Below are 26131 nucleotides of genomic sequence, written 5' to 3'. Positions count from 1 at the left end.
CAGTGATGTGGGGGTGAATGAAGTGACAAGAATGGTCCTGTTGTGACCTGAGTGGTCCCTGGGCTGGGCAGGGGGTGGTGCTTGGATTCCCTGCTGCCACCAGTGCATTTGGGACCTGTTAATGTATATTTAAATTTATTTATTGTTCCTAATGGGGCAAGTGATATCGCCGTGGGTGACCCCAAGGAGGGGGACCAGGACTGCTGCTTCATTAGCGTGCACCTGACTAATTCCTGAGGTGACTGCAGCTTTGAATAACCTCACACTTTATCCCTGTTAATGCCTTCAAAGCCAAAATTAAGAATTTTGGCCAGGACTTGCAGGGAGGTGGCAGCATAAAGGGCTTGGCCGGGGCTGAGTGGTGATGGGCCAGCACCAGCAAGGGATGGAGGAGCCGGGAGAGAGCCTCAGAGCCCGGGGGCCCCGGCTCGATGGGAGAGGGTGAAAGATGAGTAAAACCTGGGTTTTCTGCAGAAGAAAAGGCAGAGGCACCCACCCACGCGCCAGGAAATCTCTCCTCTCCCGTGTGGGTGGTGGAGGCCCCAAGATGAGTTATCTCTAAAGGGCGACTCTGGGGATACCTCGAGATCTGCAGCGGCGTGGAGCCGGCGCGTGCCGGCGAGGAAACGTCGCCCTGCCAGCTGGGCCCTCCTTGGGCTCCACTCCTGGGTCTTTCAACAGCTTGGTTTAAATAAAACACAGCAGCAGAACCTCCACCCCGCCTCATCACTCCACTGATCCATTTTTACCCCACGTAGAAAGGTTTTAACCTTTCTCCTCCCTGCCTCTGGTGGGGTGATGGTGGGAGGGGGCAGGAGCAGGTGGCTGGGACAGGGGGCTGTTTTTAAGGGTGTTTAATGTGAAATAACAGCATTTATTAAGGGCAAATCTGCAGCTAAAAGCTCCATTGTGCTCATAATGCTCTGGAAAGTGCTCCTCCACTCATCCCTCTGCATTATACGAGGAACTAAAAATATATAATTTACAATATACATCTAAAAACTTAAGCCTGGCAGAGATTTTGGCCTGGCCAGAGAACAGCTGGCTCCGGCTCAGCTCGTAAAAAAAAATGCAACTAAGGGGAGAAAGGGAACAAAAAAAGCCACCCCAGCATCCAATGTTTATGTTTCCACCAGCTCTGAGGTTGCTCCAGCTGATCTGCCTCCTGGTGCAACTCGCTCCAGCTGAGTCAGGAACCAGCTGCTTCGGATCAAAGCCCAAGGCTTTTCCACGTGCCACGGGAAGTGGGCTGCTTCCAAGGGGAATCTGAGAGGTTCTGCCATCAGGGCAGGGAGAGGAGCCCCAGCTGGAGGGAGAACAGCAATGTCTAGAACACATCTCAGCTCCTCCTAACCATCCACGCTCTACCAGGTGCTCAGGCTCACCATGGTTTTCCAGCTGAACAGTTTAAGCAGAGGAAAAACACCCTTGAAACACAAGCAGGAGGAGGGAGAATAGGAGGCTGTTGTCTCCCTCCTGTGGGGAGATGCAAAACTCAAATTAATGCCCTCCCCTCCCTCGCGGGGGTTGTGCTGCTAAAATATCCCTTTTAATGGAACACTTCCCAAAATTCTGCCGTTACAGTCAAACAAGAGACATTTGTCTTCTGAGTTTCCCCTGAGCTTGAATAATGATGTGGGGGGAGGTCAGAACTGGAGGTGCCAAGGGTGGGTTCAGTCCTGTCCAACTTACATCTGACCTGCAAACCTCCATTTCCTCCATCCTAGGAATTCCTAAGGACAGGCAGAGCAGGAAGAACCCAGTCCAAGTACACCCATTGCCTCCCAAAGCAATCAACAACTCAATTTAGCATATTTTTCCCCCCCAAAAAAGCACAGAAACATGCAAGCCATCGTTGCTGAAGTCAACCCCAAACCCATTTATTATTTGAAACCAAGTTATTACAAAAATATTCCACATCCATAAAACCCCAAGTCCTTGGAAACTGGGCAAAGTCAACCCTTATTTCCGTGAGCGTTTGTGCTCGATGAGCAACACAACAAGTCTGTTCCGAAGGAACTTGATTTCCTTAGCGTAGGACCTGCAGAATAAATCCTTGAGCTTCTGGCGCAGGGCTCTGAGGGAAGGCAGGCTGTGGCAGCTGGGAATGTTCAGCAGGCTCTCAAAGAACTCCTTCCACAGCTCAGCGTTGGCAAGCCTACAAAAAGGGACAAAAAAGCATCAAAAAAAAGCGCTAAATGCAGCTGTTAAAATACTCGTTTTTACTCTGCTCCCAGTTAGGAAAGGTGTGACAGAACCTGACCTCGGAGCAATGTGGTACTAACGTGGGTTTCTAGGAAATCTAGGCAAAGATTTGGGGAATTTTTTGGACACCCACCTCCTGAAGGTTCCCTCAGGCTTCCAGACCCCGTTGTCGTCCTTGAGGCGCATGTAGGACCCGAAGAGCAGGCAGTACACGGTGGCTGCGATCCCAAAGTAGTCTGTCTAAACCAAAAACACACCAGTTTCGTGTCAAAAACACACCCAGAGCACTAAAAATGAGCTGAAAACACCCCGTGGAGGGGAAGAGGCTCTGCAAGAGGCTCCAGCTCTGGTACCAGAGTCCCCTTGTTTGGTGTGCAGTAACTGCTGAGATTCCAGGCCATCCCTTACCTGGTAGTTCCATGGTTTGTTTGTCAGCATTTCCACGCACTGGAATCCAGACGTTTCACACCTGGCAGTGAAGGCTGTTCCCTCAGGGAAGAGCTTCATGTCGATGCTCTGTCCCAGGTCAATGAGGGTCAGGCCGTGGCAGAGCCCGTCGATGTCACACGTGCTGTTGTCCAGGAACCTTCAACCAGGACAATAAACACCCCCCTCAGTGTCTCCAGGCTCCCATGAGGTGACATCTGGTGACAACAGGACACACTTGCCTTTCTCCCAGGATGAAATTGTCAGGCTTGATGTCCCCGTGGATGATTTTGCAGCTGTGCAACTCCTCCACCATGTGGAGGATTTTGACAGCGAAGTAGATGACGAGGGCTTGGGGCATCACCTTCTCTGGGAGCTTCTTGTAAACGTTGACGGCGTTCTGGAAGCCAGGGACACACAGCATGGGTTAAGGCACAACACATTCCCAAAGGAGGTAAAAACCAGGAGGAGGAAAGGCTCTGTGAGGGCAGAGGTGCTCCGGAGCAGGAGCTGGTGGCACTCACGAGCAGCGTTCCGTAGTTGTGGAGCTCCCCAACCAAGACGCTGCCGTTGGGGAAGAAATGGGCGGAATAGAAGTGGATGTAGAGGTGCTGCACGCTGGGGCTCAGCCTCTCCACCAGCTGGGTTGCAATGTAGAACTCCCAGGGGTTGGCAGGTTTCTGGACCTGGAAGAAAGGAGGGGATTTCCTGGGAAAATTTGGGAGCGGTAAAAGCTGGGGTTCCTCTTGGGTTGGGCTTTTAATGGCAGATCAGGCATCTTCCCTCATGAACTTATCCCAGAATGGTTTGGTTTGGGAGGAAACTGAAAGATGATCCAGTCCTATCTTCCATATCCTGCCACAGGACACCTTCCACTACCCCAGGGTGCTCCAAGCCCCGTCCATCCTTGCCTTGGACACTTCCAGGGATCCAGGGGCAGCCACAGCTTCTCTGGGCAGCCTGTGCCAGGGCCTCCCCACCCGCACAATAATTAACCTCAGTTGATAAACTCTGTGATTAATCCTCTCAAACCTAGACTTCAATCCCATGCCACAATTCCACACACTCCTTTGTGAATCCCTGATGCTCCAAGGAAAGCATAAATCACCTTCCTTTCCTGAAAAAGTTTCACTTCAGGGGTTAAAGAGGGGCTTTAGTTTTTCCTGAAGGACTAAATGTTGAAGAGGAGATCCACATAAAGGTCCTGAGGGAGATCTGACATGGAAAGGCCAAGGATGTGTGTGAATCCACCCATGGGGGAGGGTCAGACTCCAGGATTGTTCGAGGAGAGCTGCTGTGGCCCAACACCACTGACCTTGAAAATCACTTTCTGATTATTCTGGGGGTTACTGGCATCCAGGATGGAAGCTTGATAAACTTGGGCAAAAGCTCCTTCTCCAACCAAGCAGTCCACATGGAATGAGCTGGAACCTTTAAAAGATTAACATTAAATCCTGCTTGCCAACTCCACAGAGGAAAATCAGGAGAAAAAAAAAGAGAAAAGCACCAGCCCATATGAATGATTTAATCCTAGATCAAGTCTTTCCCTACAAATCTCTTCCTGCTAGGAACAGGAGAGAGCAGGAGTGCTGGACTCGCCACACTTTCGACCCCAGTGTTTCTATTTTTGCCTGACCCCCTGGAAGCAGTCAAATTCCAAAGGGCATGCCCTGAAAAGTAAACACCAATGTTTAAGTCCCACAGGGATGTTGCAATCCCTGTCCTACAGCTTTTGTTGACATGGGCCCGCTGCTGTTCCACACAAAGCTGAAGAGCTGTGGCCCAGTTTACAGGGAGAACTGGGAAAAATGCCTCATCCAAAAGGCTCATGCTACAAAAGGCAAACAAACCAACCCCAGGCCTAACTCCCAACCTGAGGCTGAGATGAGCTGGAGATACACACACACACACACACAAGGAAGCTGAATTCCCACACACTTCCCAAAGGTTCTCCTAGAAAAAGCTTCAAGAAATGCTTGGCAGCCATGAGCTGGAAGGAGCTCTTACCCAGTGAGAGTTCATCCTTCACTTTGATGAAGGGAAGGGGAGATTCCCACTCAAAGTAGTTGGCGTAGGTGTGGAGCGGCTTCGGGAGCTCCGACAAGAATTTGCCAATCAATTCCTTGTCCCAAGGGTTCTCAACAAGGACTTCATGGAAAAAAAGGGAAGTGTTTAAGCTCTGGGTGTCATTCCAAGGAGGTAACACAAGCTTGGGCTTGAGAGGGCATCACTGATTTGAAGAAAATAATAAATACCCCAGGAGGGATAAGGATATGTGAAGTATTCCTTGATATGTGAAGTATTCCTTGATTTTGACGCTCCATCTTTTGCACCTGCCCAGAAATCCAGAGTTTCCCAAAGTGCACTCTGGAGTACCCATGGCAATGTGCAATCCAGGCCCAACCCACACTCATCCCTCCTCACATCCCTCGCAGGTGAGCAGTGATTCCTCACAGGAATCATGGAATTGCTCCCTCCAGTGCACAGGGCACAGCCCTTGGAATGCAGGGAGGAGAACCAGGGAATGCTGTGTACCTGCAGGTCTCCCATTCCACGCTGTGCTGTCCTGCCCAGCTCCACAGAGCATCTCCTGGGAAGGTCTGTCCACCCCAAGGCAGGAGGAATGTCCAGCTCTGCTTTGAGCTGTCTGCTCATGCAGTGGTTGGGAAGCAGCTGCAGCAATTCCCTGGATTCCAGTCCCTTGTTTCAGGAGGTTCCCACGAAGCCCTCTCTGTTCTGGGACGTGTTGGAGAACAGGGCTATGGATTTAAACAAAGTATCATTAATTATTAATAATGTTATAATAGTATTCTATTATTAACCTTCTGCCTTGGGGGTTTGGCACCATTAGGGAGCAAAAATGTGTCAAATGCCACCGCAGCCAACGTGGAGGTGAATAAAATGGAATTTTTTTGGGAAAACTAGGTTTGGTCCAGTCACTTTACCCATTTCCTAATAATTCTCAAGTTCACCAAGAGAAGAAAACAGTGGAATTTTTGGCCAGTTAATTTTTAATTTCCATGGGGCAGAACTTAAATCTTGGAAGGATTTTGGGGGCATGGTCACCAATCCCAGGTCCATTTACCCCCAGAGTGCTGGGCAGAGCCAGGCTGATACAGGGGAAAACCTTGGGACACTTACATTGGAGCAGCATACCTTATCTTCTTGGGCTTTGGCTGCCTGTGCAGTTCTCCAGAGAATTCCAAATTCATTTGGGGCAAACTTTCCTTACAGGCTGAACAAAGGGAGCAAGAACAAGAGCAAGTCAATGTTTATTTCCCCAAAAGCAGGAATATTTGGAGTATTCTCAGCCAGCAGCTCCAAAAGCTGCTGCCGCAAAACCCAGAACTCAACAAAGCCTCATTTCAAATATCCGAGTTAAAATAACACCTGGATTTCTCCAGGGAGCAGATTCCAAGACTTAAAAAGAGCAGAGCAGCATAAAGGTGCTCCCAGATGGGATTCAGCCCATGTTTGGATATTCCCAACCCCTTGGAATGGTTCACAGCAGCAGCTGGACACACAAAGCCTCTCTTGTCCCTCACCACCTCCTCTTATCCCAATTAAAAATCCTTGGAGTGCTTATGAGCTGCTGTTCCACAGGGAATGTGGACTCAGGAGTGGCAGCAGCGGGAGCCACACCTGGGTGGGATTTGGATTTGGGCAGAAATGGAGTCACGAGGCACCAAATTCAATGTTTCCCACACCAAAAATTCCTTATTTTACCTCTGTCCTGCAAAGGGGGCTGGGAAGGAGCTGCCAGGTAATTAAAGGGTGTGGACATGAGCTGGGCAGCTCGGGCAAAATCCCTGGTGTTGTCTGGACTGGGAGCCAGGGCTTTGTTGCTGCAGGGGCCATTCCACACCGTGTAATCATCCCGCAGGAATTCCGTGGTCCCCGTTTCTTCCTAGGCAGGAAAAACAACCAAGATTTAAAATGAAACCGTCAAAATTATCCTGGAATATAAACAAAATCCCATGTTTCCATAGTTTTAGACTAGGTCTGAATGTTGGTAATAGTCAAAGCCACAGCAAAATGCCAGACCACCAGAAATTGCTGGGAGAGCCTGGAAAAGCCAATCCCATGGGAAGGGATCTCTTCTCTCCAAGTTTTATCCATCTCCCTGGCTATGGAAGCTGCAAGATGGCTGCAGGAAGATGAAATGTCTCTTTTTTTCCCCCAAACTGATGCCAAGCCCACACATTTGAGAGGTGGAGTTCTCCATCCATTTTATGCCAATCAACAATCAAAAACGCTCAAGAAATGGGAAGAAGTATCCAGCCTCCAGCAGGCATCATTCCTAGGAATATTATGGGATTGGGATAGAGCAGAGGTGAATCCACCCACTGTGGTAACCCTCCTAAGTGCATAACCCACTTCCAAGGCTAATCCCTGCAGGATCACCACTCACTTCTGCTGCACAGCCAGTCAAGGGATGCTCTCCAAACGTTCTGGGCTCTTCTGGTTTGTTCTTGTGCTGTGGGATCCTGAAAAATGACCCAAAAACTTTAGAACAGCTTTTCCCCAGGAGCTTTCCCAGGCACACTGCTCACAACAAAGGTTGGTTTGTTGTAACTTGAATTTTTAATTTTATTTTAAGAGCCCCATTTGCAGCAACTCGGAGAAGCTGCAGCAGCCCAGAGTTATACCCAAATTCTGCAGGGAATGGAAGCACTGTCCAAGCACTGTCCAAACTGGGAAGTTGTGCAATCCCAGAGCAGCAGCTCCTGCTTTGCTCCTGCCACTCCACCAGCTGTATCCTGGCACAGCCACAGCAAAGTCCCATGGAATGGCATCCATTTTTTCCCAGATTTTTAAGGAGCTGAGCTCAGCTGCTCCTTCTCCCCTCCTTACCCTCCATTCTCCTTCTCCTCCTCATCCTCAAAGATGGCAAAGGCAGGAGTGGCAGGGACAGCAATGCTCGTTTTCAAACATCCACCAGGCTCTGAAAATAAAAGATAACCCCTGTTATCTTCACCCAATAAAGATTATTTACACAGCCACCTTCTCCCCCCTCTCCAGGCACGTGGTGCTCAGGGCTCCATCCAGCTGCACCTGCAGAATTCCCACTCCTTTCCTACAAACTCTTGGAAAGGAGATTTTTCCAGCCCAACCCCAGATGTGAAATCTCTCTCTCTGCTCACTCTTGTAAAGCCCTTGGGTCTCAGACTGGCTCAACTCTTACAGCAAGGGCTGGTGGGAGGGGTCAATGGGAAGTAAAGGATGGAATTCCATGGGAAATAAAAAGCACACACCACTTTTTCTGCAAAAGGCTTCAAATTGTTCCTCACTGTCTTCCAGGGGAGATGGCTCAGGCAAGAAGGGTGTTTGGAACATATCCATGAGAACACCTAAGAAAAGAAGAAATAATAAAGGAATAAATAATAAAGAAATTTTCAGAGGTTCTTCCATTGTGTAGCAGCCAAATCAAATGCCAATTAACTCTATTAACAGCCTTAAATGCCAATTAATAATATTATTATAATTTATCAGCAGTCAATAACCAGTTATTCCTCCCTCTTGCATTTAAACACCTCAGACAACTGATCAGACACAGGAAGGGCCAATTTTTGCCAACACACTCTTGGTCGTGGCCCTTTTTATTCCCTGTCCAAGGGGACATTCCAAGTTTCCTAAGAGAGCAAATTCTTCTTTAATTTCTCAGATTTTTGGAAAACTTAGATATTTGTAGGACTAATTAATGTTTTTTGGTTTGGTTTTTTTTTTTCATTTTTATTCAGCTCAGCATCAAGCAGAGCTGACTGTGAACTTCCAAATTAGTGTGGTTTAGGTCTTCACCTCCCAAACAGGATTCCCTGAAAAAGCAGCTCAGACAACACACTCCCAAAGAAGCCTGGCAGTGATTTATGCAGGAATTGATGGGATGTGGCTGCTGGGATGTTGTTAAAACATCAGTTTCTGGTCAGAAGTTTTGGGTCACCCAGATAATCCCAATAGACAATTAACGATTTAATGTGATTTTCCTCTTTGGATGGTGCACATGCCCATCCCTGAACAGCTCCCTTGGCTAGAAAAGGCTCCACTAACGTTTCCAGGGAAGATCCCAGGGGCTCCAGGGGAAGGAAAACTTCATTCCAGCCCTTACCCAAGGCTTCCTTCGTGTGGACCGTGGGTGAGGGCTGCACCTTGAAGGGCGTTGTCGCCCCCATTGCTCCTCCCAGCGAGGTGTTGGGGGTGGCCTGGGAAGCATTTCCATAGGCAAAGGAGGAATTCCCAACTCTGGAGGCTGGAAAACACAAGGGCAAGGTCATTCCTGGAGGAGCCTGGGGTTGTTTATGAGCATTCCAGCAAAATATTGGCGAGGGAAGTAAACAAATGAGCGGCAGCAACGCAGAATTTGGGGGGAGATTTTGGCTTGTTCAGAGGTTGGCGTGGCAGAGTCCCAAGGGAGGCTGCCCTGGAGGGCAACAGGGACCTGGGACAGCTGGGTGGCTTCCAAGGAATCCATCTGCCATTCCCAGGAATGCTCTATCCTGACACAGAAAGTGAAGCAGGAAGGCAGTGAGGACAAACAGCGATTCCCAGCCATGCTCCAAAAGGAACTGCTCAGAACATGGGAACAGGGGCTGGATCCATGTCCCATGGAAGGGATAGAGAGACCCTGCACAGGCATGCAGGGATGGAGGCTGGGAAGTCACGAAGCTTTGCCAGGGTTGCAGTTAATGATTCCCAGCTGGGAACAGCCACACCAATGGCATCAGTCCCCATCCAAAGGTTCCTCACCTTCCTTCACATCCGCAGCAGGAGTTAATCCAGTGCATCCTTTGTTAGGGGACCTTCAGAAGAAAGAGTCACAACATTACCCTGGGATAAAAGCTATTTAAATCCCATTTTAATCTCTATTTCAATGAGGTGAGAGGTCCTTTAATAAAGATCACCCTGGAAAGTTTCTCCTATAGCTGCCAATAACCTGGGAGGCAGCAGAGTCCTTTAAAAAGGTTAAAATGCATTAAGAGCTCTCCTTGGACACAGTTTGCCTCCAAGGAATTCCAGAACACGAGCGAACAACTGTTCCCACCTTGGCCAAGTCCACTGAGCCACCCTTGCTTTGCCAGCCTGGGTTTCTCCCTCTGCCCCCCCATTTTGTGGCCAAGTCCCACAGCAAAAGTGCAGGAGAGAAACACCAGCACTTTTTATCTTTCTCTGGAGACCTTGGAGTGGGATCTGCAGGAGCAAAGCACATCCTGGGGTTTATTCCAGGCACTACACACAAAAGTTCCTCTTACTGCAATTAAACCAGAGGGGGAAAGGAATTAAACGTGGGCACGAGGACCAAGTTTGATTTAACTCTAATAAACAGTGGCTTCAGGTCAGGTATTTTTTTCCCTTCCAGAAGGGGAAGAAAGGCTTATTTTTAGTTAATTTTCACAACTGAGAGGAGGAGTCTGAGGAGGAGCCTGTTCACACTCACAGTTCTCCCGCGCTCCGAGGCAGAGCTGGGTCAGGACCAGCCTGTTCCTGGGCTGGAGCAGCACTGAAGGCAGGGTGCAGCAAACTCTTCTGGAGCTCCCCAGGCTCTGCCCGAGCTCCAGCTGGGTCCTTCTCCTCTGCTGCTTCCCAGGGGGAGGTGGCTGGGATGTGGTTTCCCAGGGGCTTCGCTGGCCGCAGGGTGGGAGCGGCAGCTGGTGGTGCCTGGAGCTGGGGCTGCTCAGGCACCAGAGCTGGGCCCTTTGGCACATCCAGCCCTGCAGCAGGTGCCATCCAGCTCCCTGGGATGTGAGATGTGCTGGGCCTCGCAGGTGGGGGCGCCTTTAGGGATGAGAAGCGTTCTGTGACACCCAGATTCCCCCCAGATGCAGCCATTCCCATTTTCTCTACCAGCTCCACGTGACCACAATGTAACAGAACCTTTAGGTTCCCCCCAGGTACAGCCATTCCTATTTTTCCTGTTAGTTCCATGTGCCCAGAACCCGAGAGAACTTCTAGCTGTATCTCAAACTAAACTGTGGAGAAGCAAAGCCACAGTTCAGGGTGAAACCTTTAAAACCTGGGTGCTGCAGCTTGTGCCAGGTTTCCACACTGGTACTGCAGCCTCAGCCTCCAGACTGGAGAGAGATCCTATCCCACAGTGCTCTCTTAGGAAAACATATCAAACATGTTTTTACACTTTTTTTCCCCCCTCTCCTCTTTCCTTTTTGCAATAAGCTCTGAAGAAAGCCCAGAGCCAGAGCCTGGTGTCTGTCTGTGACGTGCACCGGATGAGCTGAGCCCGTCCCAGTTTGAAGGATGCATTCCCAGGAAGAATTCAGCTCATTTTTGGGCTCTGGAAGAAGCCTGCAGGCACCTCCTGGAGCTGGTGAAAGCTGTGGCTCAGCTTTGTAACACTCTGTAAGCCCCCTCAGAGGGGTTTATCCCATGCAGGAAGATTGGGCAGCTCAAGGTCACATCTTGCTCTGCATGGAGCAGCAGAGCCCAGCTGCAGCCTCACACCAGGGAAAAACCAACTCTGGCTCCTACAGCATGGCTGGATTTTCTGGGATAAGCCCACATAGAACCTTCCTGTCCATCCCAGAAGCACTCACCCCTCTCTGGCCTGGCTCAGCTGCTGGCTCCAGTCTCGTTTCCTCCAGGCTCCTGGAGAGCTGGGTGAGCTGGTCCAGCTTCTGCTGCAGGGCCTGGAGCTCCAGCACTGCAGACTCCTTCTTCCTCAAGGAGTCTTTCTGCTCCTCCTCTAGGGATTAAACAGTGAGACTAAATGAATATGTGTGCTCTGCATGACCACAAACAGTGAGATTAAATGAATTAATGTGGTGCTGATGGCTCACTGTGCCTCCTCAGGAGAGACACCACGAATGTGGCATTGGCAGAAGCCCAAGGCATGAGCTTGACCAGGAAAGAGCCATTTGGAGAGCTGGGAAAAGGAGGATACCCAGTGCCTGCTGCCTCCTGAGGAGCTCATATTTCCTGAAGTATCTCTTGGCCCTCAGCTCCTCGAAGGAGAGCTCGGAGCCCTGGCACAGGAGCAGGTTCCTGTCGTACATGGGGACCTGCTCCCAGCCCGCGGCGCCCGACGGCGGCTTCGGAGCAACCTCGGACTTGGAGATGTAGGTGATGTAGTTCCTGGCAGGGAGAGGGAGAAAAGGGCCAGGGCTGGGGGGCTTGTCCCAGCAGAGAGCTTGCTTTCTCACTGTGGGACTTTGAAGGGGCCTCCCAACCACTTACACTTCTCTTCCAGCAGCACAGGGCTGAGAACCAGCAGCATCCAGACCCTAAAGCAGGGAAATAAAACACAAAAAAAAATGAAATTAAATTAAGTTCAAGCAGCACAACTGGCACAGAATGCACTGCTAATATTATTCCTGTGATTCTGGGAATGTGTCAGGCCACTGGGTGTGTCCCAGTGCTTCCCAGATGGGACATTCCTATGGGGGTGTTTTCCTGCTGCAAGCATCACAGCAGCAACATCATCTCCGTATCAGTTTTGGGATGCACCAGACTCAGTCAGTCTGCCCTGTTCAGCCAAGCTCACCAACCCAAACTCCACATGAAACATCTCTCCCAAATAATTCATAATTCACCTGAGTTTTGCAGGGATTAGGGCTTGAGACACCTTTTGGAGGAGCCATTTGATTTGCAGCATGGGAAGTCTGAAGTGGTTTTACAGCAGCAGGGTCTGGGACAGAAAATATAACATAAGTATTTCCTATTCATTAATGAGTAAAAATTGTTTGCTCCTTTGTGATTTTTACTTAACTTGAAGCACTGGAAAATTAATAACTTGTTTTGAATACATTGCCCTTAAGAATTTTTCACATACAGAGGGAAAATAAGGTGATTTCTACAGGGAATTTGGTTTTTTTCAGTGACAAAACTCACTCATTGAGGTAAAAAATTCATTTAGAGGAGCTGCAGATCAAACAGGACTCTTCGTCCTCACCTTGCAAAGGAGGATTCCGAGGATCATAACTCTGCAGGGAGCTAAAGTGCAAAAAAACCCTCAGTTATTACCATGAAATCACTGTCCCTCACCCTTCCCTGCCTCCCAGCAATCTTGGATTTCCTCGTACAATCACGCCATGAAATGCAACATTGAAAAGCAAGGTTTGTACTGTATATGGACATCTCCACAGCTGCAAAACTAAAAAGGCCTCCAAGAGGCAGCAGAAGAACAGAATTGGGTATTTGTTTTATGTTTTATATTACATATTACTTTTGATTTTTTGCATTTAGCTTCCCAGAATTAAATGCTCAATTCCAAGGATCTGCTTCACTCTGGGATTTATTTTTTTTTTTCTAATATCCATCCCAGAACACCCAATGAATATTCAACAGCAAAGAAACATTATTAAGTTTAACCCTCCCTTTACCAAAAATAAGCACACTGAAAAAAAACTTTAAAAATAAAAATCATACGGTTAATAATGAGTAATTATGAGCGCAGAGTAAACGAGCAGAAGAGGCCGCAGAGTTACCAGTGGAGCTGCTGCAGGTTCTCCCGGGGCTGTGCCTGGTTCAGGAGCCCTGTTTGGAGCACGGCTGCTGCTCCCTGCGCGTTGCCCTCCTTGAGCAGCAGCCGGGCCCAGGCCAGGTAGAAATCCGAGCTCCTGGCTCCGATTCCCTGCCCGTGCAGGTACTCAAAGTACTGGCCCGGGGAAGAGATGAACTCTGCCTGCACAACAGGAATTTCTCAGTCACCATAAGAGGAAAGTATCAGAGAAGTTCAGGCGAATCTCTCCAAGCTACACAGCTTAAAAACCACACTCTTGCTTTTTTCTGATCCCCCTGTCCTGCAGAGAATGAGAATTCCCGAGGCCTCCCGGTCCTCCCAAAGCTCTCTGCCGTGCCAGAACCGCGGGGTGGGTGAATGAGGATAATTTAATTGAATTTAATTCCCAGAGAAGCGCAGCCGTACCCACCAGTTTGACGCAGTATCTGACGAACCGCGGGTCCTGCTGGTACCGCTTGTCGCTCACGAACAGCTCCACCAGCTGCTCCAGGAGCCCGGGCCAGCGGCTCTGCTTCTCTGGGAGAGGGAGACATCCCTCTGCCCACTGCAGGTACCTGGAACCATCCCAGGGTCAGCTCCGGGCCCGGGAATGGGGCAACGCCCGAACCGGGGATGCGGCACCCCCCGAGCCAGGCCCAACGCTCACCTGTCCCACGGCTCCAGAGGGTCGGGCCCTCGGTAGTTCCGGATCTGAGCCTCGTAATTCCTGCAGGGAAAACTCCGGTCAGGCCGGGATCAGGGCGGCTGGGAAGGGCCCGGGGCGGGCGGGGGCTCTGCCACCCCTATGGCGCCGCTTGGCCACGGCAGCCGCACAGCTCCGGGGGCCGGGACACCCCCGACCCCGCTCTCCATCCCGTGATCCATTCCCCATCCGGTTATCCCGCTCCCCGCTCACCGCCCGGGCTCGTCCATGCCCAACCGCTCCCGCCGATTCAAACTGGCCGCGCGCGGCCCCGCACACCGCCTCCCCATTGGCCAGCCCTCGGCCTGCACTGCATCCCCATTGGCCAGCCCTCGGCCCGCACTGCATCCCCATTGGCCCTTTGCCCCATCAATCACACAGGAAACACCGCCCTCCGCGGGTGCAGTTCCCACCGCGGCCGCTGGACGGCGCCCTGGGGCCAGGCCCAAGGGAAATGAGGGAAAAAATGAGGAGAAAAAAGGAGGAATTGGGAAAAGGGAAAGGCTGGGCAGGGCCCTGGGAGCGCGGAGCAGCCCCCACTCCTCTCCCCCCTCCTCTTTTCCCACCTCCAAGCCCCGCACATTATCCTGGAGCAGCCGCAACCCTCTCCCATCATTAACTCGGAGATACTCCATCGTTTTTCCAAACTGCTGAATTTATTGCGCTAAAGAGCTGCTTCATTCAGCGTACACCGCTCCAGAGCTGCATATAAAAGTGCTGCGATACAATTCCAGTTACAAGAAGTAGTTATTCCATAACATACTGCCCGCGGCACCGTCCCAGCCCGGGCACGGGCGGAGAGTCCGACTCCTGCCCACATTCCAGAGGTTTATATGAGACTTTTACATGAGATAAAGCTCCTGTACAGGACAGAGCTGTTTGTTCCCACCGTGTCACCCGGGCCCCACGCGTGGGAGCGGCCAGGGAGCACCTGGACAGCCGGGAATGAGCTTCATTCCCTGATCCCCCCCCTCAGGCTGCGCTCTCGGAACTCGGGCTCCTGGGAACAGCTGAGGTGGGAGACAAGTTCAGGATCTCCTCAAAGGAAGGGCCTTCGTCCTCCAGGGGTATCTCTGCCTCGAACATGCGCTGGAGCAGAGCATCCACTGTCCTGTATCCTGGGGGGACAAAAAAAAAAATGCCCTGTGAGCACCAGATGTGCTCCTCTGGATACCTTAAAACAGGCAAGAAAATCCCCCAAACTACAGTCCCTCTCTTCCATCCCATCTACTTTAATTACTCTGAGCCCTTCTTGAAGGTAAGGCCATTATTTGGGAGTTTAAGCCCTTCTATTCCCACACAATGGAAAGCTGAGGTACAGCAGGAAAGCCAGGAGAAGGAGGGAAACAGTCACCGAGCCAGAAGAAAGGATCCAAGGCAGCAGGAATGCAAAGCCCAGAGGAAGGAGAAAGGAAAACGGGTGTCCTGGCACAGCAGGACCTCGGCCAGCAGGGCAGTGTCTCCAGGGGGAGGCTGCTGAGCACACGGAACACAGAAGGGCTGAGGTGGGAGAGGAGAAGATGCTACAGAAGTAAAAAGAAACAACAAATGTCACAGGTCCACAGCTGTCCCAAAGTTCCCAGGTGGCGTTTAGCTGCTTTTGTAGCCCCAAGGGAGCAGCAGGATTGGGAGCTTCCCCAGGAACAGCTGGGAGCCTTGGGCCTGCACACCCTGGAGGGTCACACTTACGTTTGGAGGCAATTTTGAACACCAGCCCTTTGCTCTGTGCCTTGGCTCCACCTTCCCCCTCGAGCTCGTGCTCGGCACTCTCCATGTTGTCCAGGAGCTGTTCATGCTGGAGCTCATCCCTGCACAGCAAGGGCCAGGAATTACCCTGGGAAGGGGCCACATCCCACCCTGGGAGCCCGGCAGTGATGGGTTCTCAGTGGGGCAGGACAAGCACCAGCCATGGGGTTGTTTTCCAGCATCCTTCCTGTCCTCTGGGCTGGAATTCCCAGCTGGAAGAGCCAGGGGAGGCAGCAAGGCCAGCACCAGGGGCCTTCTGCTGGCAGCTAAGCCAGCAGAGGAGCCAGAACTTCAAGGCAGGGAAGAGGAATCTCCATTTTTCAGGAAGATGAGCCAGAACTTTGTGACAAGGAAGGAGAATGTCAGCTCACACCTCAACACAGAGGGTGGTTTTCCCCCATCAGTGGTGCCAAACTGGCCACATCCAGCTTGGGTACATCTGGGGGCTTACTCTTGAACTCCCATTCCCAGCTCCTGGATTTTCTGCTCGATGGCAGTTTCCACTTCACTCTTCTCCAGGGAGTACTCCACAAAGAAAGCTTCCAGGATGAATGACACGAAGATGCTGAAAGAAACAACGAGCAGAACTGAGACAGCATTTCCTCCCTGACTGCGTGCCCAGGCTCATTCCCCAGTGCTCCATCGCCTCCAGGTCAGAGCAGCACCCAGTGGTGTCACCATGGTATTTTCTGAAAGATCCCTTTGCCAGGATTTTTCTCCTGAGAAGCTGAGAAGCCTCAGAGGAAAAGAAAACCAATAATTATCTGATGCTGTGGAATGCAACAGGTGCATCTTTGAATGGTCCATGTTGGTTGTTTCTAATTAATGGCCAATCACAGTCAGCTGGCTTGGACTCTCTGAGAGTCATGAACTTTTATCATTCCATTCCTTTCCTTGCTAGCCTTCTGATGAAATCCTTTATTTTATTCTTTTAGTGTAGTTTTAATATATCATTCTCTTTTAATATAATATATATCATAAAATAATAAATCAGCCTTCTGAAACATGGAGTCAAGATTCTCATCTCTTCCCTCTCCCGGCACCCCTGTGAACACCACCACACAGTGGGGACAAGAATGCAGCAGATCCCTCCAAACCCATCCCACCTGTCTCCAGTGGGTGACCCCAGCACCCACCAGCAGTGCCCTGACAGGGGCAGATCCCCTTTTCCCCTAAAGCAGAGGAAATCACCCCAAAAAACGTACTTGACAATGATTATCACCATCACAATGTGGAAGGCGATGAAGTAGAGCTTGGCAGGCTGAGCTGTCACATTGGCAAATCCATTGGCAAAGAGTGGAGTGGGAGTTAAGGGAAAAGAGGAGGAAAGGAGGAGCTGAGGGGGGAACCAGAAACCCAGCAAATGTCCCAAGGATCCAGCTGGGAATGTGCCCCACAAAGGATATCGTGCCACTGGTTGACCACAGTGAGCTCCATGAGCACGATGAAGGACGAGGCAAAGTTGTTGAAGTTGTTCTTGCAGTACTTCCCACGGGCAAACAGGGAATCCTTGAGAGCTGGATTCCCACACTCCAGGGCGTGAGGAGCATTGGAGTTGGCTGGGAAGTACTGGATTTTCCCGTGGAATAGCTCCATGCCAATGATAGCAAACACACAATACACAACCTGGGAAGAGAAACCCCATCACCTGCTTCTCCAGCAAGCTGCAAGCCCCAGGGCAAGCACAGCATCCCAGCAGGTTTCCCAGTTTCCACAGGCACAGCAAGGGGCTGGAGGGCAGCACAGACTCCAAGAGCCCCAAGCCACCCAACAGCAATCACCAAGCAGGAATAATTAGCCAAGAACTACAAATACACGGATAGGAAATATTCCCAAATCATAACAGAAGCTCATTTTAGGAAATCATTTGAAATCGAGGTTTCTCATTCAGCCTCTTGCCCAAACCATGATTTGATTCCTTATGATGCAAAGCCCAGGCTGCCTGAACACCCCATGGATCCAAGGAGGATGTCCTGATCCAGGAAAAGCAGGAATGCTTTTTGCTTGCACAATGGCCACGACTCAAACGGGTACTTACAGTTCCAAGGGCCTGCCATCCAGGGAATTGCATTTATCCCCTTGGAAACAGCATGAGCATGAGATTTATGACACACTTCTTTGAAACTGGAGTGCTCTGAGCCAACACACCAGGATTTCTTACCAGAGTGAGCCCACCAAAGGTCAGCATGGTCGGGACGATGTTTATCAGGGTGTTCATGATCACCCGGAACCTGCAGAGAGCCCACGCTGGTTATTGTCACAGCCCACGCTCCCCACGTCCCCAGAGAGGCTCCTGCAGCCACTGGGCTCCTCCCAGGCAGGCTGGGGCAAGGCCTTGGGAAGCTCTGTGGGGTGGCCATGGTCAGTGTGGGCACACAGAACACCTCTTCTGGCACAGAGCCACCCCTCCCCAAAAACCATCTCCCATCCCACTTCCCTCCTCACCTCTGAATGCTGTCAACAATCCGGATCAGCCTGAGGACTCTCAGGATGAACACAATGTCCAGGATCTGCTGGCTGTTGTACTTCATGGCTGAAAAAAGAACAAAGATGTTTTTATTATGAAAATAAATCTAGGAAGCATTTAGATAAAATTCTTTGATTTGTTACGATTGTGTCCTTGTTAAACACTATAACAGGGAGCTAAAAAAAAAAAAAAAGAAAAAAGAAAAAAGAGGAAGACTGGGTTAGTTCTTAGAAACCCTCCACAAATTCCTTGTCTGGTCACAAAGCCTCTCAAGCCAGAAGGCTGGGGAGGACACCAGGATTCCCAAGGCATGCAGGCTGCTCAAGCTGCACTTACTGGACTTGAGGGTGGCATTGAGAATCGTTGCAGTCAGGGCAGCAAAGATGATGAGAGTATCAAACCTGGCACGAGGGAAGGCACTGCTGTTAGATTTTGGGGGACAGGGACAGGAGTGGGGTTTAAACAAGCAGTGACCCCTGCTCCTCACATCAGGGCCAGCTCAGGCTATGGGCACACGGGAGAGCTTTGTCACAACCACCTCTGATTCACCTCAAACACACCCTGGCACAGGAGTTCAGAGCCTTTCAGTCCTCGAGGAGCTGAGCACAGCACTCACCACGCTCCACACAAACCTCCAGCCCACTCACCAGTTCCAGAACTGGGTTTTGCCAAAGAACTCCCTGGGTTCATAAGTGTAGACCTTCAGGAGGATCTCGACGATGTACAGAGCAAGGAACACCCACTCCGCATAGGAAATGTAGGGGCTTTCCTCATCCAGAGCAATGAAGACAGCATTTATCAGGATGATGGCATCGTAGGTCCAAACAAAAACCCTGCAAGAACCAAGAGAGATCAGTCTGCAGCTCCCAAGAAGGTCAAAGCCACACAGTTATTTCATAAGCTCTTTTCTTCCTCTCTCAAAAATTCTGTACCCATCAGTTCTCCTCAAATCTGAGAGTTTGGGAGAGTCACTGAAGAGTTTAGTTTTGCTCTTGAAGTCCAACACAGAATTTGGCTAACAGGTGCAGGGAAGTGATTTTTCCCCACCACTCAGTTCTGGTGAGGCCACACTTGGAGGTGCTGGGGGAGGAACCAGGGTGAGCTGGGCTCCCCAGCACTGGAGAGGCCTGAACACACAGAGCTGGTGCAGCAAAGGTCACAGAGCTGACAGAATGACAGGGCAGTGCAATGTGATGTGTTGGGAGAGCTGGGGCAGTCCAACCTGACAGGGAGAAGGGTCAGGAGCAGCTCCTGTGCATAAATACCTGATGGGAAGGTGCAGGGAAGATGGAGCCAGACTCTTCTCAGTGATATCCAGTGGAAGCACAAGAGGAAAGGGGCACAAGTTGAAATTCAGGAACTTCCATTTAAACAAAGAAGTTGCTTGGGGTTTGGTTTTTTTTTTAACCAGGGGTGATCAAGCACTGGAAGGGGTTGCAGAGCGGTTATGGAGCCTCCATCCTTTGGCGATACTCTAGACCCAGCTAGGACAGCCCTGGTACCCTACTGTGGCTGACCTCGCTTGGAGCAGGGAGTTCCACTAGCCCATCCCTAGATGTTCCTTGCAACCTCAGCTATTTTGGGATCCTGGCAAGGCTCAGAGGTGAAAGAGAGCTCTAGAGAACTCCCAGGGCTGATGAGGCAGCAGGACACAGCTCTGCAGCAGAGACTGCTGAGCTAGGAGCAGATCTGAGTGCATGGCAGGGCACAAAGCACAGCCTGATGTCAGCAAAACCCAGCTCAGGCAGCGGGGCCTCGCCCACAGCCACAGCTGGTTCCTCCACACTGAGCAAGGCAGGCCAGGAGCAGCAGCAGAGCCCTGAGGGTCTGTCCTCCCCAGCAGCACATCCAGGAGAGCCCTGAGCTGTGTCAGAGCTCACCTGTGCCGTGCCAGGGCTCACCTGTGCCTGACGAGGCCGCGCAGGAGCCGGCTGGGCGCGGATCCGTACAGCACCGGCGCCAAGCGCGCCAGGGGGTGCCTGCGGATCTTCAGCGTCACCACCTGGATGTTGAGCAGGTCTGCCAGCTGCACGAAGGACTTCTTGTCTGCAGTAGAGTGGCAGCGTCAGCCTGATCTCATGGCAAACAAACAGTGCCTGCTAAAGGCACGTCCGAGCCCACGGGAGCGGTAGCCGTCTGGGCTCCTCGGTCTCTGCTCCCAGCAAAGCCAACCCCAGAGTGGTGTCCACCACAACGGGCTGAACTTGGAATTCAAGCAGCTTCTCCGCCCCATTCCTGGGGAATTGGCTCGAGCCATGGGCCAACCACCACCACAGAAGGATTCAGAACAAGGAGAGTGACCCATCTCTCCTGATATTCCCGCTCCAGAGGACTGTGTGGGGAGCCACATTGCATCTGATAACAAGGGAGGCTTTCCACATCCTCTGCTGAGAACAGGAGGTCCCACATCCCATGGAGAGCTTGGCCTGACACCAAATGGCCATGAAAGGCCACTCACAGTGTGTGGGACATGGGCTATAGCACAGGCAGCAAGAACAACCTTTCGGGGCTCCCGGAATCTGGAGGGAAGAGGGGCCTGGAGACCCCATTCCTGGAGGTGCTCAAGGAACGACAGGAAATGGCACTCAGTGCTCTGGGCTGGGTGACAAGGTGGGGAACAGGCACAGGTTGGACTCAATCTTGGAGGTCTTTTCCAACCTCAATGACTGTGATTCTCAGTCCCTCTGGGGCCATTACAGATCAAAACTCCCAAAGCCAAACCCCTGGAAGGATCAGGGTCCTGCCTCCTCCCCAGTCCCCACTGCTCACCTACGAACCCTTTCTGCTTGTCATCCGAGATGCGGAGCAGCAGCTCCCGGTGGGAATTGCTGGTGTCAGGAGCCACCAGCTTGACCAGCTGCTTCCAGCGGGCCTCCCGGACCACGAACTGCTCTCCCTCCTGCTCCTTCAGCAGGTTGAAGGCCTCGATCATCTTGCGGCGCTTCATGTAGGCGAGTTTACGGATCTCGTTCTGGAGAGAAGCCTGGGAGTCAGGCGGCTCCAGGTGCCCTCCCCCCTTCTTTAACAAATAAACTCATTTGCACAGCACAGAGGTGCGAGACCCAGGGGGATGGCACTGGACACAAAGCACAGCACAGTTAGGGTGGGGGCGAGGGTAAGAAATGGTGTTTAACAGGCGGCTGTGGGGTCTCCACACCGAGCTCTGGAAGGATCAGCAGATTGCTGGATGCTGGGACAGCACTGAAAAACCGGAAGGAAAGACAAAGAGTAGTGTCAGACAGGAAGGAGGTGACAAAAATCACGGGATCTGCATGGCCACAGAAGCAAAGAGGATGTGCCCACACATGCTTCCCATCCACAAGTGAATCCTGCTGAGAGCCGGGGGTGGGATCCTCTTCTGCACATGACTGCGCAGAGGGACATCCAGCACTCTGCTTCCTGAGAAAGATCCAATCCCTTCATGGGAGTACCCAGGAATTCCCAGCTCTCCTCCTTTGATCACAAGTCCCAAACTGCCCCTACAAAAATTCTGATTTACTCAGACCTCCCATTTCCAATTCACTTGCCCTCAGAGCACATGCAAAGATGCTGTGCAAAAAACAGTTCCCTGCATGGAGACAGCATTCCTGAGCTAGGACTACGCCTCCAAGATAAAGCAGAATGAGCTTCTTATCAGTGGGAAACACCATAGAATATTTCATTCAACGCCAACAGCAGAACTCCCAACAAGCCCATGATATGAGAAGTGGGTCTGTGCCTGTTGTTTGCAAGAAGCTCTTCCCCTTCTCAAAGCTTTCCAAGGGAAAGACAGAGGTTCCTGACAGAGAACAGCAGGAAGGTCACAAGCCCCTCCAGGCATTACCTTCAGGTGTTTTTTGTAGTTGTTGTAGACCACAGCCAGGAAGAGAGACATGAAGATGTAAGTGTTGATGATGACGAAGGCGATGAAGAACAGGGCGTACCAGGAGCTGAAGTCAAACGCTGGCATCCTAGAGAAGGGGAGAGGTATTACTGCTTGACAAAAGTGAGTCCATGAGAAAACAGACTACCACGTGGATTTCCAAGTGCTGTTTTGGACTGCCAGATCAAACTCATCAGATAAAAGCTAAAAACTGCATTAATTCACTTCAAGAACACTTTTATTCTGCTGGGTTTTCATCCTGGTTTGTCAGGCCCTGACTGAAGGGGTGCAGAAGACAGCACAGAGATGAAATCTATGCCAGTGCAGCCAAATTTAAGAGCAGACATGAGGCAATGCCTCAGCCAGATGCTATTTTTTGGTCCCAGACCCTTGCTGCTCTCACATCTGCTTTTCCACTTGCTCTAGGGTGAGCAGCATTTTATTTCTCAGTTTAAATTCCCAGGGTCACTGCACCATTGCAGTTGTGCTGAAGATATTTCCAGCACATGGATGACTGAGCCCTTCGTCCCTGTCTTACTCCTGACAGGGCCTTCCCAGCACAAACTACAGTGGGAACCCAGAAGAGACAGGGATGAAAAGCCCAACACCCACAGAATTTTAACTCTGCTGTGCCAATTAGAGGCTGCCCAGAGAGCCCTGAGAGCACTGTGAGAGAGATTTGATCATCCACACGTGACATCCATACATGACATCCGGGCTGTTTGCTGTGGTCACCAGCACGTAGAGGTCAAACACAATCTCCAGGTAGTTTCTGAAGTAGGGCAGGCCTTCTGCTGTCTGGAGATTCCTGGGAGGAAGAGAGCCTGGAGTTAAGCACTGGGATCACATGTCCTGCGACAGGAGCAGTGCTTGCATTCCCTAGGAATTGCTTGGAGTGTGCCCAGAGTATCCCAGGAGCAAAGGAAGTACCCACACCTCTCTCCAAACAGCTTCAAGGCCATGAGGGAGAACATGAGGAGGCTGAACATGAAGAGCAGGAAGACGTAGGTGATCTCGGGCAGCGTGTTGCGGATGCTGCGGAACGCCCTCCGGATCTGCCGGGACAAGGGAATGTTCAGAGGCAACATGGCACCCCTTCTTCCCCTCACCATCCCTGGATCAAACCCCTGAAATGGGGTGCAAAAGACCCAGGCCTTTCTTCCTTGTTCATCAGGGGGATCCTAGGAGGAAAGGCCTCAGCTACAAATCACAGTGAACTCAGGAGCCAAGGGACAGAGGGCCCCAGGGCACTGCCGAGATGTTCTTGCTGCAGGGAACCAGTCAGGGACAGAAATCCATCACTCCAGGCCACAAAACACAGGCTCTGAGCCCAAATGTTGAGCTGCTCCCTCCCCCAGGCCTCCACATCACAGTTTATTCATTTTTAAGTCAGGACCAGACCAGTCTTGGGCAGCAGGACAAAGATCTCTCCGTGCTGAGAGGAATCAGAGTCCAAACCCAGACTACAGCACTTGTTTACCCACGAGACTTCCAGAAATCAGTAACCTGGTCCCTGACTCAGGGAGAAAGACAGGGGTTTTTCCTGTGGTACTGTGTGAATCCACCCTTTTGCCCACCTCAAATTATTACTTCAGGCCACTTCTGAAACAAACCTTCTCTCACGGGACCCTACATTCTGCCATAAAACCCTTCTGCTACATCCCCTGGATTGTGAAAAGCAGTGGGCTGTCTGAAAAAACAGGACCCTGGACATCCCACCAGACCTTTTCTTTACCTGGCGACTCTCTGCGAAGTTGATGAGGAAGATGGGCCTCACAATCCTTGACCATCGGATGCTCCTCACACCATACAGCCTGAGGACCCCATATATGGCTAGGTCTGTCAGGGAGAGCTGTGGGAGAAAGAAGGAAAGCTCCCAGAATTAATGCTGGAATGTGTCTAGATAGTGAAGTGTTCGTTGATACAGGAGAGGTGACACATGACAGGTTTGTGAGACCCAGTTGGCTTGGCCATGGCTCACGTATGCCAGGTCTGGGATCCCAGGAAAGCAACATGAGGGGAAAAAAAAATCCACCTTCCCTGGGCCCAACTCACCAGGATAGCCACCATGATGCAGATGTTCTTGGTGTCCTTCCAGAACACGTTGTGCAGGGTGACTTTGGCAAAGTGTGTCAGGCGGCCGAGGAACACCAGGAGGCACAGCACCTCCAGCACTGACGTGGCCTGCAGAGAGAGCAGGGCTCAGCCAGCACAACCAGGAGCAGCAATACTCCTTTTTGCACAAGAAAAAACAGGCAGAGCAGTATTTTCGGGCTTCCTTTCGCAGAATTCCCTGCCACAGGCAGGTTAAAGCCAGCAAGTCTGTGTTTGCTTAGGATTCAAGGAGCGCATCTTTCACAATCACACTGGTGCAGGACAAATTAAGGCTGCAGAGAAGTCTGGCCTAAAGTAAAACTTGGCTTCTACTTTCATGCATGAGGACTGGACCTGAGTCCCAAAAAAGGCTGGAATTGGTCTCTGAGATGGAGAACAGCAACATGACTTTGACCATAGTCACATGGGCCATTACTGGTGGCCACAATGGCTCCTACAGTCCCTGGCCAGCTCCTGTGCCTTTTTTGTCCCCATTTCAAACAGATCACAGAATTATAAAGTCACAGAATCATTTGGGTTGAAGGGGACCATAAAGATGATCCCATTCCACACCCTGCCATGGGCAGGGACACCTTCCACTAGCCCAGGTTGCTCCAAGCCCTGTCCAGCCTGGCCTGGAACACTTCCAGGGATGGGGCAGCCACAGCTTCTCTGGCAAACCTGTGCCAGGGCCTCACCACCCTCACAGGGGACAATTTCTTTCCAATCTCCCATCGAATCCTGCCCTCTTGCAGTGGGAAGCCATTCCCCCTTGTCCTGGCACTCCAGGCCCTTGGAGTTTTTCCTGTTGGCCATTTCAGGTACTGGAAGAGCCAATTAGGTCACTCTGAAGCTTCTCCAGGCTAAACAACCCCAATTCTCTCAGCTTTTCCTCAGAGCAGAGCTGTTCCACCCCTCTGATAAACCTGGTGACCTCCTCTGGGCTCACTCCAACTTTCCATGTCCTTCCTGCGCTGGTCCTGACCTAGAGCTGGATGCAGGACTCCAGGTGAGGTCTCACCAGAGCAGAAGATCAAAGATATCCACAAAAACATCACCATCCACTGTCTCTTGGCACCTCTGACAACCACTTTGAACCAAGAAGCCCTTGCTGGCTCCAGCAGCTGCATTTGCTGCTCCTACACCACAAACTCACCAGGAAGGGGAGCGGATACACTGCAGGTTCCTCAAACAGGGCAAGGGACAGGTTGAGGAAGATGAAGAAGTAGGTGGCTGTTCGCATCATCCAGTGGTTGTAGAGGTGATAGAGCCTGGGGGAAGAAGGCACAGGCACCATAAATAAAGGCTACAGGTCACATCCCCAGGGCATCACCAAATGTGTCCTGGAAGAACAGCACTTGCTGTCCCAAACAAACATTATTGCCAGCAAGGAATTTGACAATGTGTTTCCAAATTAGCCTCAGAGCTGACGGATACGATATTGCCTCTCAGAGCAGGGTTAAATAATAGAATATTTATTACAGTAAACAAAAATATTTAACTTGGTTCAGCCGCTCCAGCACCTTCCACACAGCTGAGAGCTAACCAAGCCTCCCACACTCTTCATTGCCCCAGAGGCTCGGAAGACTTTATGTTAGTTTTATTTTCTCCCCTCCAGCAAACCACAACTTTTTAATGTCAACTCCCATCCTCAACACACAGATGTGCTGAGCTCCGTTTTAAGCATTTCAGTTTAAGTCCAGCTTTTGGCGCCCCACCCATCCACCCCTCTTGGCACCGCCGACTTTTCCCGGCGGTTGCTGTTTGGCCACGGAAGCGCCTGGCTCTCCGCAGGTGTGGTCGGGGCGGGGGGCGCACCCCTCCTTACCTGACAGCCTCCGGAGAGGTCTTAAAAGGAATATTCCTGTTGTACTGCGCGTCGGACACAAACGCCGCTGCCAGCAGGAGATCCTGGGGGAAACACAAGGCAGCGTGTGAGGAGCTGCGGGGGAACTCCGCGGAGCTGCAGAGGGGAAGGAGAGGGGGGAGAAAGGGGAGAAGGTGCCGCGGGGCGAGGCGCTACCTGCGCTGCCGCCTCGGCCATGGCGCGGGCGGACGCGGCGCCTCCCCGGCCCCGCCGCCTTTAACGGGGCCGGTCCCGCCCCCGCGGCGGCGGAAGCGGGAGGCGGTGCCGGGCTCGGCGGAGCGGGGCGGGGCCGGGATGGTGCTGGAGGCGCTGCG

At 51.5% G+C, this 26131-nt stretch overlaps 2 protein-coding genes across 5 annotated transcripts; both read right to left on the bottom strand.

Moving 5' to 3' along the window:
• Positions 1-1862: 1862 nt before the first annotated feature.
• Positions 1863-14068, bottom strand: BUB1 (BUB1 mitotic checkpoint serine/threonine kinase). Of its 2 annotated transcripts, none has more exons than XM_030946463.1 (25): positions 13995-14068; positions 13746-13805; positions 13509-13653; positions 13065-13261; positions 12530-12570; positions 12171-12265; positions 11815-11861; positions 11522-11712; positions 11175-11323; positions 10064-10401; positions 9376-9428; positions 8738-8878; positions 7887-7982; positions 7486-7576; positions 7043-7118; positions 6358-6538; positions 5773-5866; positions 5167-5390; positions 4639-4779; positions 3947-4062; positions 3156-3317; positions 2874-3031; positions 2614-2791; positions 2339-2445; positions 1863-2158 (listed from the first exon to the last, which is right to left on the bottom strand). In XM_030946463.1, exons 1-25 carry the CDS (start codon positions 14009-14011, stop codon positions 1963-1965), a joined length of 3294 nt encoding a protein of 1097 aa, XP_030802323.1. In that variant the 5' UTR covers positions 14012-14068; the 3' UTR covers positions 1863-1962. The 2 variants fall into 2 exon arrangements, with proteins under 2 accessions (XP_030802323.1, XP_030802324.1); XM_030946464.1 differs by having other exon boundaries at positions 5788-5866.
• A 448-nt stretch (positions 14069-14516) lies between these two features.
• LOC115902186 (two pore calcium channel protein 1-like) lies at positions 14517-26052 on the bottom strand. 3 transcript variants are annotated; one of them, XM_030945503.1, is made up of 20 exons: positions 25974-26052; positions 25779-25861; positions 25107-25221; positions 23912-24040; positions 23592-23708; positions 22793-22911; positions 22563-22664; positions 21818-21944; positions 20764-20965; positions 19896-20040; positions 18642-18827; positions 18331-18395; positions 17973-18060; positions 17689-17758; positions 16934-17153; positions 16733-16823; positions 15979-16092; positions 15471-15589; positions 15136-15304; positions 14517-14899 (listed from the first exon to the last, which is right to left on the bottom strand). In XM_030945503.1, exons 1-20 carry the CDS (start codon positions 25992-25994, stop codon positions 14821-14823), a joined length of 2361 nt encoding a protein of 786 aa, XP_030801363.1. In that variant the 5' UTR covers positions 25995-26052; the 3' UTR covers positions 14517-14820. The 3 variants fall into 3 exon arrangements, 2 of the variants coding, with proteins under 2 accessions (XP_030801363.1, XP_030801364.1); XM_030945504.1 differs by lacking the exon at positions 15136-15304 and having other exon boundaries at positions 25974-25994; XR_004060598.1 differs by lacking the exons at positions 14517-14899; positions 15136-15304 and adding an exon at positions 17566-17605 and having other exon boundaries at positions 15474-15589.
• Between the last annotated feature and the right edge of the window lie 79 nt (positions 26053-26131).

The sequence above is a fragment of the Camarhynchus parvulus genome, chromosome 3 (assembly GCF_901933205.1).
Source record: "Camarhynchus parvulus chromosome 3, STF_HiC, whole genome shotgun sequence".
In the NCBI taxonomy this organism is placed as follows: Eukaryota; Metazoa; Chordata; class Aves; order Passeriformes; family Thraupidae; genus Camarhynchus; species Camarhynchus parvulus.
This window is presented reverse-complemented; position numbering and strand designations above follow the sequence as displayed.